The sequence below is a fragment of the Capra hircus genome, chromosome 3 (genome assembly GCF_001704415.2).
Source record: "Capra hircus breed San Clemente chromosome 3, ASM170441v1, whole genome shotgun sequence".
Taxonomy (NCBI): domain Eukaryota; kingdom Metazoa; phylum Chordata; class Mammalia; order Artiodactyla; family Bovidae; genus Capra; species Capra hircus.
The window spans coordinates 119,473,198-119,490,951 of record NC_030810.1 but is presented as its reverse complement, the minus strand read 5'-3'; the positions used below and the strand labels follow the sequence as shown (position 1 = coordinate 119,490,951).

Here is a 17,754-nt window from a genome sequence, read left to right as displayed (position 1 = left end):
CAACTTTTCTTTAGATTCTTATTTCTTTTGCAATGAACGTGTATTTCTTTTCAACCAAAAAGTTGAGTATAGCAATTCTGATAAAGATAAGCCAATGTGATATATAAATCTCCCCCCCCCCCTTGAGAAAGCTGTGATCCAGGCTTAAATAGAATGTTCAGTGTAGAAGTTATGACAGGGCACTGATGTAAGAAGACAGAGCCATTAGTGGGAAAGACAAATAATCAGTAAATACATTTAGCATGTGTGAATATGGTATTTTAAAATCACAGATAAATGACTAACTAGATCGTTCAATAAAAGTTACTGGGAAAAAGGAAAAGCCATGTGGAAAAATTGAGCTATAGGCCCTACATCATACTTTATGGTAAAATAAACTATAAAAAGATTAAACATATTTTTGATATAAAAGCACAGAACTATAAAAGGAAATCAAGAAGAAATCTCCCCCTAATTCTGAGAAGGACAAGGAGCATTAATTAGCTCACAGGCTGAAATCATAAAGTGAAACTACCGTAAGCAAACTTAAAGACAAACAATAAACTGGGGAAAGTATCTCCAACAAATGAAGACAAATGATATTACCCTCACTTAATTCTATACAGCTCTTATAAGTCAGTAAGAAAAACATAAACACCACAGTAAAAAACTGGGCCAAGGATTTAAAAGGCAATTTATAAAAGATGACAATTGTAGCTAACAATATTTAAAGCTTATCATGTGCCAGTCAATAAGCTAAGTTAGCGCTATGCACTTTTTTGGCATGGTCTCATTAAATCTTCCCAATAAACCCTGAGGAAGGCTGTATTAAATATTCCCATTTTCAGACGAAAAAACTAGTACAGAGGTCCAACAGCTAGTCAGGTTCAGAGTCCCAACTATTTGTCTGTGTACTCTATTGCCTTCCTGTCATTAAAGAAACTAAAATAAAAGCAAGACATCATACTGGCATAGATGAAAAAGAATGCATTTTTTAAATCTTTTTTATAATGAATACAGAATATTTTTATAACCAGAAAAAAAGGCTACCTACTTTTTTGATAAAGAAATAAGAAACTAGTGAATAAGAGAATATAATTCATGGTTAGTTTTCAAAGAAGAAAAAGTACCATTCAAAAGAAGAGTGGGACTAAAGATGTTTGGTTAAAATATGCTCAGATGAGATTCTTGATAAGAAATCAGTCCCTTCTGTACAGAAACATGAGAAAAGACTTAAGAATAAATATGATAATCTTTTGTGGTCTTAAATTATATACTAAGAAAAAGAGCCATGGATATCATAATTTTTAAAAGCTGAGGTCCAACAGTATAGATCATAAAGAAATTCTATTGACCATGCCTTCAAATATACACCTAGAATCCAATCTCTTTTTACTACCTCCACTGCCCCCATCCTGGTCCAAGACACCACCTCAGCCTAGCGTGCTGCAGTCCATGGGGTCGCAAAGAGCCGGATACAACTAAGCAACTGAACACCACCTCTCACCTTGCTTACTGCCAAAGCCTTCTAACTGGTCTTTTGGTTTCTACTGAAGGCCTATTCTCTACACAGCAGCCAGAGATATCCTTCCTCCTTTTAAGACCCTCCTCACTTCCCTGACTGACCTTATCTCTTACTACTCTCTCCTTTGGTCACTCCACTCTAGCTACACTGTTTTGCTTTGTTTTCTTTTTAAGATCTTTGAACATACTAAGACTGCTCCTACTTCAGTGCCATTGTACTGGCTTTCTCTCTGCATAAGATGCTCTTCCCCCAGATATGCATAGCTCACTCCTCCTTACCCTTTAAACTGCCCAAATGTCATCTTCTCAACGATGCCTACGCTTTCCTGGGGTTTTCCAATCAGCTTTACCTGGTCTATTTTCTTCCAAAGCACTTAATACCATTTAATAGGCTTTTGTTATACAATTCATTATTTATTATGTTTATTGTCTGCCTCCCATACCTAGAGAGTAAGCTCAAATAGGGCAGGGATTTTTTTTTTGTCTATTTTTTCATCAGTGTATTCCCAAAGTCTAGAGCAGTCTCTGAAACACAGAAGGTATTCAATAATAATAATATATGAAAATCCTATTTAATCAAAGATTTTAATATAAAGAAACACACAGAAACACAAATGGAAACCTGTGAATTAGAACAAATATTATAATATATCAACACATAATTAATTATATATTAATAAACAATATATAACTATATTATATATCATTTATATACAACATATTATATATTATACTAACATATAATATATAATAACATACAATTTAATATATCAATTATCTGGAATAATTAATATATTGGTTATTAAATGATTAACATAACCACCATATATTAATCACATATAATTATATTAATATATAATTAATTGTGTTAAGAAAGATTACATTGCCTACAGGTTAATTTATATAATAACAGTAATAAATTTAAATACAGTATTTTGGATGCTGTCTCTCATGATAAAGGCAATGAGACAATGGCAAAGAATTTAGGAAGTTCACATAGCTAATTTTTTAAATATCATATTTAAATAGATTAATGAGCAATAAAAATAATCAGAAATGCCATCAAAAAGAATCTATACAACCACTGAAGTTCAAACTCACTAGTAATAAACTAAATAAAAATTACTAAAAAATCAAATACATAAGTTACAAATAAATGAATATACTGATATTGAATACTGGCCTGGAGACAGCAAAACATGTACTTTCATATGCTGTTGGGAGAAATGTAATGACAGATGATCCTTTTGAAAATAATTTTTCAATATCTTTTAATCTAGATACAGTTTTATTTCTGGAAAAAGTACCCCAAATCAATCACCTTAAAAGTAGAAAAAAGCTTGTAAACAAAGATATTCATAGTCTTATTTGGTAAAAATAAGTAACTTCACCCTAACTAAAAGGAAATGGGTAAGTAAAACTATGGTATGTCCTTTTGATGGATTCTATTAGCTGACAATAATATTTGTGAAAACTAAGCAGTAATATGGGAATATTTATTATAAAGTTAACTCTAAGTGTAGGGGAGAATTAAATATATTCAGTATCATTAAAATAATGTCAAACCAAAAATATATATGTATATATACACAAACATACATCTTTTACATTGGACCAAGCCTGCAAAAAGCTCCAAAATGTTAGGCTTCTTAATTTTTGCACTATTAGTATACTGGTGACTGATCATCTTCTGCATTTTCTATCAGAAAAATATCCCAGGACCAGCAATATCAGTATCACCTGGGAATTTTTTAGAAATGCAAATTCTCTGACTCCACCTCAAACTCTGAGAGTGGGGTCTAGTAATCTGTGTTTTAAGAAGCTCTCCAAGTGATCCTGAAGCATGCTAAAGTTTGAGAACCAATACATTACTGCAAAACAAAGATGAACTGTTAAAAATAACATCTAATACAATCCTACAGAACGGCTAAGAACATCGTCACGAAAGCAGTAACTTACCATTCATCTGTAAAGTTCAGTTTTATTGTGCTTGTAGTTGTTCCTTCTGTGCTGTAGTGCAAACTTAAAACTGGTTCACCTGTCCCTGGTTTGGGGCTCAGCTTTTCATTATTGTTATCTGAAAATTGTGTTTAAAACATTTGAAAAAAGTCTCTGAAATCAATAAAAAGATGACATTTCCTAAAATTTCTAAAACTTAAATTAGGCTGTCCTTGTCATAACTCTTTCTCACATCTGTTATGGTTCTCACTTAAAGTTCAAAAGCAAGTGTTATAGAAATACTCTATATTTCAAAGTGGCATTGAATCAAATTCTAGCTTTGAAACATGACTCCCTTTGATTCAGATGAAAATCACACACATTTGAGAACCATATTTAGTTGTTAGGGAATCAAAGAACATTAACATGAAATGACATACTTTATAAACTGGTATTTTTATTTAATGGAATTCTCAGGACTTTTTTTCTTCAGTTGCTAGAGCATTAAGAATAATTATCATTGGCTCCTTCAGAAATTCTGAGAAGTAAGATGCAAGGGCTCCAAAAGACGCTGTTTAGTAAAAATTTTTGCTGCAATTAACTGCTGTCAAATTCTTTCTGTTCTTTCAAATTCATAGACTCACAATCTAGGGAGGGATTACAGCCTGTACTCTATTGGGAAGGAGGGGGGAGAAAAATTTAGTTATTTTCTAAAACTCTGTTACAAGATCACAGCTTTTGATATATTCCATTCTCCCCTTCCTGACTAATCCTGAAAGAAATTTGTTTTCTAAATTATGGGGAGGCAACTCCATCTCGAGTCCATAGCTGATACTCATAATACATGTCTATCTCAACATATAAAATCTTTATAAAATGGTAAATAAAAATTAAGAAACTCAGAAATCAATACAAATCATTTCAAAGCCACCTCTTCCCTCCTCTCCAAAAGGAGTACTCAGATATTCCAAGACAAATTTGAACAGGGCTTTATAAATTTTTCATTTTATGATGAATAACAGCTTGGGGGGACATTAAAATGTATAGAGAATAAAAACTGCTATATAACCAAACATGTAATATTTCTGCCAATTCCTTGCAGAAAGAAAACTCATCTGTAACATAATTATTTTTTGGATACTATTTCAAGCACTTGATACAGTACCTGATGGTACTAAAAAGCAGCTTTCTGTCATGAAAACAGTATCAACCTAAGCAGTAACAACTTGATGAAATCAAAATTACTCAAGATTTTCGGTTACTGGGCCCACTTTTTATTGCAATAAGGAACGTTTATCCTTCTGCATTCCTTTGAACACGCTAGAGCACTTACTAAAAGAGAACCTGACAGAAACTCTGCTCTAGCTTTTATCCTGTGAGAGGACAATTAACAAGACTTAAGAATACAGAACAGTAGCAGAAAGGAAAAAGGATTGCTCTCCAAGAGAGGAGAAGCCAAGCTGATAAAACTCAGGGGTATCCATTCTTACATCTTCACTTCCAACTCATGTGACATCCTCTCCTATAATATTAACTGCTTTTTGAAAGTAAAAGTTTGAATCAGTTATAAAGCTGGCCTACCAAATGGTATTCATTCTGTTTCTGTACTACTTCTGTTGACTATGTTCTTGATATAAACAGTTGCTGAGAAAAAAAAAATTAACCATCCATTACAACTTTCAAAGATATGATAATTCAGTGTTTTAGAGGAGGTATTTTACCAAATGGCTCTCTTATAAAATAACCAAATTAACCTATCTTGAGCTTATGTGAAATTATCAAGAACAGGACTTTTTTTCGGTCCACATCATGAGGCCTGCAGGATCTTAGTTCCCTGACCAGGGACTCAACTTGCACTCTTGGCAGTGAAAGCCAGAGTCCTAAGCACTGGACCCCCAGGGATTTCCAAATGGCACGTCTAACGCATCTGTCCCACCCTTGCCAGCCTTTGAAATATGCGCTGTCAGTCACTTGTCCACACACAGCCTTCCCTTACTCTTTAGTTATGTTGCTGAAATTTCTGTTCCACTAATGCTACAACCACAGTCATTCTTAAGATATGGAATTGGTGATGACAGCCAAAAAGCTGAATGATAAGATTAAGAGGTTAGTTAAGAGGTAGAGTTGGGGCTATTTTTTTCATTATCTCTCAAACATTTTATAAACTGCCTTGCTATTATTTTCCTTTTAAAGTAAAGAAGAAATGGCGACGGGGGGAAGCACATGTGAGAGAACTGTAGGAAGTTTTAAGAAGACATTTAACATCACAACACTGTAAATTCAACTATGCTACAATACAAAATTTTTTTAAAAAGCCACTTACTGATTCATGTTGATGTTTGGTAGAAACCAATGCAATACCATAAAGAAATTATCCTTCAACTAAAAAAAGTTTTAAAAAAGAAGCCATTTAAATGCTTTATCAAAACTTCCTTTTTGAGTAAAATTAGAGGCAGCTATGGAGCCTGGTAGGCTGCAGTCCATGGGGTTGCTGAGAGTTGGAGCCTGGTAGGCTGCAGTCCATGGGGTCGCTAAGAGTTGGACACTACTGAGCGACTTCACTTTCACTTTTCACTTTCATGCATTGAAGGACATAGCAACCCACTCCAGTATTCTTGCCTGGAGAATCCCAGGGATGGAGGAGCCTGGTGGGCTGCCGTCTATGGGGTTGCACAGAGTCGGACACGACTGAAGCAACTTAGCAGTATAGATATTTGGATGCTATGACTAAAGGAATATAGTAGACAAAGAGCTAGCTGTTGAGAGGTCAAAAGGGTGTAGAAAATATCTACCAACCTCCAAGACCACCTCCAACCTCCAAAATCAAGAAGTATCCTTAAGATGATCAGTGGGAATTAATCCTTTCTTCCGAGGTTACCAACCCGCTCCAGCATTCTTGCCTGGAGAATCCCATGGACAGAGGAGCCTGGTAGGCTACAGTCCACAGGGTCGCAGAGTCGGACACGACTGAGCGACTTCACTTTCACTTTCACTTTACCTATTACCAAGTTATTATTTAATCTCTCTGGAATATAACCCACACATTATAAAAATACATGCAAAGCACAGTAGTACTCATCTAATTTACAAAATGACTACAGTTGACAGATTTTGTTCATTTAAACTGTCAATGAAGTCATCAGCCTGGAGTAAAATGGGCCCATCATTATATCTCTGTTAGTTACAAATACTTCAGACCACCCCCTGCCCCCATCTAGTTCTCTCTTTGTAGCATTAAATATAAATAACATCTCAGGCAGAAACACTGCACAACACAGAACCTGGTTTCTTCAACTGAAGCAATGATGCAAGTATATATCTGAAATTTAAACATTTATTTCCTAGCCTTGTTCATTCTAATCTTCCTAATTTAATACTCCTCTTCTTGATGTATACAACCTATCAGATTGAATTTTCTCAGAAATGTAGATAAATTAATAAACAAAGTTTCTAATAAAGCGCACATTTTAAGCTAAAAAGGTCTATAAAAATCTAAAGAACCAAGAAATTAATTTTATTACCTTATGTGAAAAAATACTTGTAAACATTTTAATTTTCAATAACTTGCTGTGTGTTAGAATCTGGATCAGCAAATACATCTTAAAAACTGCATTATTTGCATGCTTACTTAGAAATATATTACTGAAATTAAAAAGTAGAGATTTTAATCTAGGAGGAGTCTTGGCATTGAGAACTTAATCAAATCCAATGACTACATAGAACGCACCATCATAAAAGTAACTAAATTTTGTTGAACATTACTATGTCCCAGGATATGTATAACCCTTGTAGCACATACTTTTATCTCCATTTTATAGATGATGAAACTGATAATAACGTGGTAGATTCTTTTTCTCTAAGTGTCTTTCTATATGAAGTTCTTACTATACTATCTTGGAAAAAATTTGAATACTAAGTAGAAAATAAGATTCCTCAACACATTTTAATTAAGAAATATCAACTGTCGGTATCATTTCTCAGAAACGATATATAATTCACATCAGCAACTTTGACAAAGTTCTGCTAATGCAAACTGTCACACTGGCATCAGACTACTGGAAAGCTACCCTGTATCTTTTCCAGGGCACCAAGAGATTAAACTGCCAATAAAATGGTGGTGCACTCAGCACAAGGACAGTGTGAGGGGAAAAAACCACTTTAAATTTGTTCAACCCTGTTAAGGCAGCCATACATATTGCTTTGAGTTCAACTATTAAGAACAACAGATGATGTTAGTAGCTTAGAGTGATCTCTATCCAGGCAAACTACCACCCATTCAAACATATGCTTCAGAAGCACAGTCATAACAACATAAAAATCAAGACAATGTACTGTAAAAGACTTCATTCTTTGGAGTTAGAAGTGAATAGTCAGTAACGTGAGATTCTAGAAAGCAAATTTAAAATAAAAGATCCTTTCCAGAAAGAGCCCTTTGCAGATTAATGCACTGGCTCAGAAAAAAAAAATTATAGAATGGGCTGGAATATAATTTGAAAGGAACTTCTTTGACCTTTACTTAATTAGGTAGCTTCCAAGCCTTTCACAGTCATAACCACAAATAAACTTTTGTTGTTGCTGTTTAATATACGTTTTCAAATCATTCAGTCTGTGCATTTTGACTATAAACATTAGTGGCTCTAAAAAAAAACATGCTCAAAGTAGATAACAAAATATTCTATCTTGGTAACTAGGTTTGTATATCATCTAAATATTGTTTGGTCTTTTAGCTAGGATGTCCCTGGAGACCTATCCTATGTATAAATTTAAACAAAGCTATCAAAATTATGATAATTAAGTAGAATATTGCCACAATAATTAGTTCAGAACCACTATGCCCAACATTTTCTCTGCTGCTAGGTCACTATTCTAACTGTACAATCATCCATTAATCATATATAGTAGATAAGTTGTGGATCATGTAGAAATAATCTATTCTTTGCCTCAGGGATTTTCTATTACACAAAGAACTTGTCAATATTTTCCCTTTTGTTATGCCCAATGTTTAAAATAAAAATCAATTTACAAGGAAACAAAATGTATGATGAAATACTCTGAAAAAAATATTGATACATCAATAATTAAGCTCAACTATCTCCACAAATTTTGCACCCCCAACTTGCTTGACATACATAGAAAGGGCAAACATCTCAAGTATAATTTCTAGGCCAAGGTAAAATTTCCATTTTTATATGTCAGGAACCTATAACTTTTCTGCATAATGCAAGACTACTGGATATCCAAATCTTCAATCATCTGTATAAGGAGGCATACTCTGATTCAAAGTGGAGAAACTGTTTCTAGGAGTAGATTCTAAACAGAGAACTCCTATCTACCACATAGATGACTTTGAGGCAAGGCTCTCATTTTGAAACTCAACGTTCTCACTAGTGTAATCTGACTTTATACAGAAATGAACTATTTTATGAAAGCCAAAAACAAAGTACAACTTTATCACTCATATTTCACTAGGAAATCTCTCCTATATAATCTTTTGGAAGTAATATTCTATAGAGTCAAATCTTACTTCTGGCAATCAAAATCCACCTGTATATCAGTAATGATCATTTTAATCCAATATACTTTTTTCATGACATAACACAAAAGAGTGAATTAAACTTAAAACATGGGGTTGGGATACATATAGAATCAGACTGTGCCTGGTTCCATTTTCCCTCTGATATTTAAAATTTATGGATTGAAATACAGTTGTCATTCTATCTATGTGACATAGCCTTTCTTTCCCTGTACTCCAGAACTGTTAAGTCTTATACCCCTCTGTTCATAAGTCTTCTATTCCTATTTCACTTTCAGTTTTGAGGGAGAACAGATAGTAAGAAAATAAGTAAAAATGCATACCCCATGTGGCACATAAACCCTACCAAAATTCTCATCCAGTGTTTTTCTTTTCATGACTCTTTCTTAAGCTACATTCTATTTTTTAAAAAAATCAAATCTGTCTGTCCCTCTGATTGATCAGATTACTTAGCATGGTAAAATGTGACTTCCAGATGAAAATGAAAATGAACAGCTTAGAAGAACTCTCTCTATAACCACTTTCCCCTCCAGCTACCATTCTCCTTGCTTATTGAAGAACTTTTCTTATTTCTCATCTCTACTTTTTCTCCTAAATTTGCCCTCTATTAATCCAGTGAAACTGCTCTCACTAATGAGACTGACCACCTCTGAATTTACTAATCTAGTGGGAGAATTTTTAGAACTCTTCTGTGTCTGCTACACAAGAGAGCAGACAACTGTCATTTGAAAATTCTCTTCTCCTGGCCTCATGCTCTGTAATACTTTCCCTATTACCTCTCGGTGTGGTTGTCGCTTCTCCATCCCCTTTATCAGCTCTCCTCTAGCAAAACATTTAATTCTAGAATTTTTTCTGATTTTTTTTTCAGATGTTTTAGACTTCTCAGGTTTTACTTTCTTCCTAGATGACTTCACCTACTTCCATTTATCATCTACATGCATAAAATTCTCTGATTCACTTCTCCAGCTCTGCCATCTTTTTTAAACTCCATAACCTACAATCAATTGCCCAACAGATTTTTCTACTTTGATGCCTCACACAGATTAGTCAAATTCAGTTCAGTTGCTCAGTCGTGTCCAACTCTTTGCAACCCCATGAATCGCAGCACGCCAGGCCTCCCTGTCCATCACCAACTCCCGGAGTTCACTCAAACTTACGTCCATCGAGTCGGTGATGCCATCCAGCCATCTCATCCTCTGTTGTCCCCTTTTCCTCCTGCCCCCAATCCCTCCCAGCATCAGAGTCTTTTCCAATGAGTCAACTCTTCACATGAGGTGGCCAAAGTACTGGAGCTTCAGCTTTAGCATCATTCCTTCCAAAGAATAGCCAGGGCTGATCTCCTTTAGAATGGACTGGTTGGATCTCCTTGCAGTCCAAGGGACTCTCAAGAGTCTTCTCCAACACCACAGTTCAAAAGCATCAATTCTTCAGCGCTCAGCTCTCTTCACAGTCCAACTCTCACATCCATACATGACCACAGGAAAAACCATAGCCTTGACTAGACGGACATTTGTTGGAAAAGTAATGTCTCTGCTTTTCAGTATACTATCTAGGTTGGTCATAACTTTCCTTCCAAGGAACAAGCGTCTTTTAATTTCATGGCTGCAGTCACCATCTGCAGTGATTTTGGAGCCCCCAAAAATAAAGTCTGACACTGTTTCCCCATCTATTTGCCATGAAGTGACGGGGCCAGATGCCATGATCTTCGTTTTCTGAACGTTGAGCTTTAAGCCAACTTTTTCACTCTCCTCTTTCGCTTTCATCAAGAGGCTTTTTAGTTCCTCCTCACTTTCTGCCATAAGGGTGGTATCATCTGCATATCTGAGGTTATTGATATTTCTCCCGGCAATCTTGATTCTAGCTTGTGCTTCTTCCAGCCCAGGGTTTCTCATGATGTCCTCTGCATAAAAGTTAAATAAGCAGGGTGACAATATACAGCCTTGACACACTCCTTTTCCTATTTGGAACCAGTCTGTTATTCCATGTCCAGTGCTAACTGTTGCTTCCTGACCTGCATATAGGTTTCTCAAGAGGCAGGTCAGGTGGTCTGGTATTCCTGAAGCATATTCAAAACTAAGCTTGTGATCTCTACCTCCTTCTACACATCCTCCTCCATATGTTCTTCCTTTTCCAGGGTTACCTATTTTAGGAAGTGGACGCCCATTTAATTATAGTCAGTCAAAACTTGGGAGTTATCCTTGGAGCACTAGAAATGTCACCTAATCTCTATTATTATCTTGCCCAAACCATCACAAATAAATGTATAATCTAAGTCAAAAACACTGCATTTACTGTATAAAAGCAGGTTTAAGACACATCCTCACCCTTCTCTCTCCAAACAGGTTTTCACTGCTAAACCATCTCCCAGATAGAAATTCTGGAGTTGTTAGTGCAGTTTATACTGTGGACTCCTCTTCAATTATTTGCCTCATTCATCAAATCCTGTATACTCTACATTCTAAATATTTCTTGACTCTCTCCACATTTCCACCTTATTTCTATCATCAGGTTAAAACCCTTATTGGAGATAAGAGTTTTAAGGAGAGCCTCCTAAGTGATTTAGTCTCTAGACAATTCTTCATATTCTATTCAGAACAAATGAGATCAGGCCATATGTCCTATTTTTAATTCTTCACCAACTTCCTATTGCTCTTAAAATCTAAAACCCTAAAAAGTTCAAAAGGTCCTTCTCAATACAGACTCTACCTATCTCTTGAAGCCACAGCACACCCCAGTCATACTGGGATTCTTCTAGTCATTCTAATGTGATCTTCTCAGAGCCTCTGCAAATGCTATTAATATCCATTATCTCCTTTACTCCTTCTCTTTGACCTAACTGACTCATATAATCATCTTTCAGACTGCAACTAAGACGCCTCCTTCTCAGGAATACCTTACTTGAGCCTGTGCCAGAAGAAACAAAGACTCACTCGTGTGTTCCCCACTAACCTTGTTTCCTCTTTTAAAGCTCGTATGATGCTTGTATTTAGTTTTTACATCATCTGTCCTTACTGTCAGATGAGGCCAAGGGTACTGGTTATGATCACAGACACTGGAACCAGACTGCTTGTATTTGAACCACATTCCTAACACAGACACACAATGTGTGACTTTAGACAAGTTTCTTAACCTCTCTTTACCTCAGTTTCCTTATTTGAAAATGGGGATAATAATGATACCTGCTGTATAAGACTGTGATGAGGATTAAGTAAATTAACATATAAAAATTGCTCAAAGTAATGTTTGACACACACAAAAAATGCAATATAAGTGTCTATGTTATTATTATGGTTGATAACTATTATTATTACTATTATTAATTAACTCTATGTTCCAAGCACAGGGAGCATTAGCTTTATTATTCGTGCATCCTGGTGCCAGGCCTAGTATTTGCCACAAGGTAACAGGCATTTAATATGAGTTGAATTAATGAAACAGATACACAGATAACAACTCTACTACTTATTTCACTTGTCTTTACATATCTCTTGGAGTCTTGGCTTCTTCATCAGTAAAATGAGGATCGTATTACCTCATTAAACTGCAACAAATGGGATAATAGATACAAAATTCTTAACACAGTGCCAGTTACATAATTAAAACTCAATGAGAGCTATTTTTATCATAGACAATTCTGAATTAGAAAACAATTTAACTAAAAATGTAGACAATGACTTGGGTAGCAAGAGGTGGAACAAGTGAGCACAAGCAAATGAATTATCTCATCTCCTTTTCCCCAACTTCCAAAAAATGAAATATATCACTAATTGTTAGAATCTAAACTAGTAGTTGGGGAAAAGGAGATGACCTACCTCATTCTAAGAAACTAAGTGATAACTAGTTCTAGAGAATACAAAAAAATAAATAAATAAACTTTCAACTTGGTGACAGTATATAATCTTAAAGGAATAATACTTAACAAGACACATTCAGTTTTTCCATTCCCAATCTACCCTAGTAGAATTAGTAAAATCTGTTTTACGGGTTTCTGACCATTCACAAGTCTCTTTCTGTAAGTAAACATTTCATTAATGTCAAAAGCAGTCTGCTTATTAAAGTAATGGATAATCAGTATTTGTTTCTAATGTCCCAAATTAGCATTTTTATTTCTTTAAATCTAGAATAGAAAATGAATGTCTGACACATGCATAATTGCCTACAAGTATAAGTTTTAAACTTAATGGCATTATCAACTTCCACTTAATGATTATCACTGTAATGAATATAAAACAACTTACTATAATCATGGCCATAATTTAAAACTCAGGCAAAATTATTTCCTTATACCCTCTGAAAAATTAAATGTTAAGATTATACATTTCTTTTGTTATTGTTGTTACTGTTACTAAAAGAAGGGAGAATTTCTGGCCTAAATATTTTTAACAGGAAAAAACTGCTAGTTTTATTAAGAGGCAAGAGCACTACATGTCAGAAGAGGCTTCTTCCCTTTATAGTAAGCATAAAAGAGACATAAATAAAAGGAAAATCAAAACTACTCATTAGAATATATTATTCAAACTAAATGCAGGACAAATGTAACTGTGCTTAAATAGTTTCTAATTAGCACATAAGGGTTGTTAATGTGTGCACATACAGCTCTAAGTTTTATAGCAAAGTACTTCACAACAGGAGAAAAACAACATATATGCTGTACACTTATTTCTTTAAAAAACAGTTTAATAAAACAAAAACTATTGAGGCAACCAGGTAGCTGCATTTATGGTCTTAAGGTTTAAACTAAATATATTAGACTAAGCTTTTTTAAAAAATTCAAAATTAAATACATGAAAACACTGACTGCAATCAATCAGTTCAATAATGTATACATAATTAGTGAAAGAAAATAAATCTTTGCAGTGAAACATGTCAATTACTATGTCAATTAAAATTTTTTTATTAGTAACAGTTTTATCCTGGTAATCCCTAAATCAAAATAAAGAAAATCTATGAACTCTTTGGGAAATTAAATTAAGCAACATGTAAAAGCACCTGGACATCTGGAAGATGAACACTGTCAGGTAAGTATAAAACTGAATTATCAATAAAAAATGTATTAGTGTCTCTTGAAAGAAAAAAGAAATTTAAAATATGCTTAATTATTATATATTCAGGAAAAAACTTACTTAATGTACTAATTTTTCCACTCTACAAGGTAAAATGGAGAACAAGGGTCTCGTCAAAGATTAAAATAGCTTATCTGAGGATATCAATTATTCCCTATACATACTCGTCTACAAAGATTCTTTACTTTATAAACATACTCAGTTTTGAAATTGTAACTCCCTCCCAGACATTACCTTTTCTCTGTCTTTTCATTTGTAATGAAAAGCTTACTGAGAAAGTCATCTACATAACAATGTCTCCACTTAAAAAAAAAATCTTCCTCCTCCAACCACTACTATCTGGCTTCTGCCTCCACATAATAACTGCAATGCCAAAGCACTGCCAAATTCAAGAAAATGTCTCTGTCCTTTTTATACCTGACAGCCCTATGTCACAACCTTACTTTTCCTGTGACTTTGGATACAGCATTCTTTCTGCCCCGTTTCTCAGATCACTCTTTTTCTGTCTCAGCCAGGCCCTTTTCTCTGCTTGCTCTTTGTAGTGTAGACTTTCCTCTTTTCACTTAATCCTCTCTTCCTAGACCATTTTATCCACTCTCACCATTTCAACTGTTATCTGTAAGTTGACAATTCCTATTTTTATCTCCACCTCAGACTTCTCTGGTGACTTCCAGAAACTATGACATTTCTCCATCTGATGTCCAAAGGTAATTCAGACTAAACATATCAAGAAAATCTCATGTATCTTTTTTCCCCTGTAACTGGCAGTTTCTCTTGAAATCCCTATCCTAGTTGACAGCATTACTATCTATTGCCCCATCGAGACACCTGGGTATCACTCTCTCGTTTTTAAAAACTAATCTTTCTCAAAGTCCCATCAATTCTAGCTCTTAAATATTAAAAAAAAAAAAAAAAAAAAAAAACCTGTCCATTCTTTTCCTTTCCAACTGCTGTACTTTTAAGACCGAATTACTCATCCACTCATCATCTCTCACTTGACCTACTGCAATAGGTCATGTGACCTTTTACATGGTCTTGCTCTTTTCAATTTTACTCCCTTCCAATCAACCATCTACACAGATGCCAAAATGATCCAACATGTAAATCTGGTCATGTTTCTCCCAAGCTAGAATAATTCCCAGGGCGTCTCACTGCTTAAACAATTGTCTTATTCACTCATTCAACAAATATCTACTGTTTAGTGAAAACAGATATGGTGTTAGGCATTGAATATACTATAATGAATGAAAACATTCAGAGAATATACAGAAAGACACGTATCAAACAATCCCTTAAATAAAGGTATGATTATGAATTCTGACAGATGTGATGAAGGACAGCAGGTCACAAAGAGATTAAGAGAGGAGAACTACTTCGGATTAAAATGTCACTCCACTTTTGGAAAAGTAGTATCTAAGTGAGTTTTGGTGAGTACAAGCTGCTGGAGACAAAAACATTTTGGTGGCATTCACAAGAGATTTAAGAGGGAAATGAGCTTAGAGTGTTAGAAAAACTGAAAGAAGGCCGAATTGTCAAGAGCTGAGGAGTGAGAGAATGGGCCGGGAGTGTAGCGCCTTGCAAGCCAAGGCATGGATTTAGATTGCCTTAAGGGCAAACTAAATTCTCCAGTGTTCTTGCCTGGAGAATCCCAGGGACGGGGGAGCCTGGTGGGCTGCCGTCTATGGGGTCGCACAGAGTCGGACACGACTGAAGTGACTTAGCAGCAGCAAGGGCAAACAGTTTAAAAGTTTTAGGCAAGTGAATAACAGTATGCTTAGATTTACATTTTAAAAAGTTTACTCTGCCTGGAGATAACAGATGCAGCCTGACAGGATGTGAGGAGACCAGTTAAGAGGTTACTGTATTAGTCCAGGTGAGAAAGACAGCAGTGGGGAGTTTCAGTTCACTTTTATAGTAGATGTTACCTCTAGGTGATAAAACCCTGTAATGTAGAAGTCCCCAGGACATTAAAAGATGTACTGCTGAATAAAAAGGCATGTAAAACCTCAGGACTTAATTCATTTGGATATGCTGTCATTTGAACATTTCTGCTCAGAGAACCTCTTACCAAGTTACATTGATGATGGTCTGTCATCATGCAGCTTCTGCCAAGCCTACTCAATATCTGACCTTTTATATAACATCTCCACTCATAACTAAAAGGCAAATATGCTTTACATGGCCCCCAAAATACTCCTGATTTCTGCCCTCGAACTAGCTTACCCTAGTAAATGGAATCGTTTACCCAGGCATTGATGGCAAAAATCTGGGAGCTATCCTCTATTCTCATTTCTTTCTGTCATATGTAATAACATATATAAATTAATTACAACATAAATATAATATTCGACATAATTCCATGGAAATTTTTCTGTAAGATTAAATAAAATATGAATTTGGCTACAAACTCTTCAATAGTATTTACATTCATAGAGCCTTCCCAAAAAAAAGATTATTTGATTAGAGAGCAATTCTAAACAGTAGTACAATATATTATATATAATATTATAATTGTGTTTTACACTTTAATCATTGTTTACTGTTAATACCTCTGCAATAAATGTATAAAGATAAAACACGCATAATTTCTTAGTTCTCAAATCCACTTATGAATTCATTCATTCTCAAGAACAGAAAAACCTATAGCAAATATTTGCCATCTCAGGTCTATAAACAATAATTTAAGATCAGATGTACAGAAAGAGTTTTCTAATTTGTTTCAGAATTAGTTTTTGAATAATTCTCCAAGAAGACAGTTAAAATTAGATCTATTTCATACTAAATAGGTACTTCAGCAGTATTTCATTTCCCCAATGACAAATGAGTCACCCTACATATGTAAACTTTTAGCCAACTAAAAGTTTATGGCTTTGGGGCTAAGTTACTTTCACATTCTTGAAAAATATTTGTAAAATCTACTTCATCAACCTCTGCTCAAGGCTCCAAAGTGGACTATATACCTCTCCTACTTCAGAAGGCAAGTGGACGTGGAAGTTATTTTCCCTTCTGATTGGTGACTTTGGAGCTTATCTCTGCATTGATAATCGTATTTCTTAAAGTTAAAGCTACCTAGAGTTCAAGCATCAGACAAGTGAGACATAAAACCAAGTATTATGATAGCAATGTAGTAATACAGAACATTTTTATGCTCAAATAACTTTTCTAAAAGTAGCCACTAGGTAATATGCTAACCTCACACCCACAGTTATACAATTTTATGACAGCTAGAATTTGTAAAAAGGGATCTTTTTTATATACATATAATACTGTTATAGGAAGAGATTTCAAAGACATTAGCTTACATAGAAAATAATTTGTATAGGCCAAGGAGGCCCTTTGGGCATAATACCACCTAAGATAATTTAACCCACAAAATACTGACTATTAGACCATAGATCACAATGAAATGCTATGAAAACGTGAAAAAGAGCTTGGTTTATGCATTGCAATAAAACTATGGATGGATGGGCATAGCGCATCTCCTGTTGCACGCACCCTGTTGCTCGTCAAGTGACATGGATCCAAGCTGTTTGTTAACCACAGAAGAAGGAGAATCTGAAACAAAAATGAGATTTTAACTTAAAAGTAAGCAGCAGAAAACTGCACAGCAATGTCATGATCATCTCTAAGCTTAAGAAACAAATGTGTAATGGTGGGGAATAGAAGTAAGTACTGTGGTGTATTTCCCAAGCAGTGAGTAAGCAAGGCCATGTGCTT

The 17,754-nt window shown here is 34.8% G+C and overlaps 1 protein-coding gene across 6 annotated transcripts in view; it reads right to left on the bottom strand.

Moving 5' to 3' along the window:
- The window catches only part of DCAF6 (DDB1 and CUL4 associated factor 6), a 190,009-nt gene that overhangs the window by 43,199 nt on the left and 129,056 nt on the right, over positions 1-17,754 (bottom strand). For 4 of the 6 annotated variants that reach the window (XM_018046451.1, XM_018046452.1, XM_018046453.1 and 1 more), the window contains 2 exons: positions 17,533-17,592; positions 3,463-3,580 (listed from right to left, as the gene is read on the bottom strand). In XM_018046451.1, the coding sequence (XP_017901940.1) occupies positions 3,463-3,580; positions 17,533-17,592 (178 nt within the window). The remainder of the gene's footprint in view (positions 1-3,462; positions 3,581-17,532; positions 17,593-17,754) is intronic. The other 2 variants (XM_018046455.1, XM_018046456.1) reach the window with 1 other exon arrangement.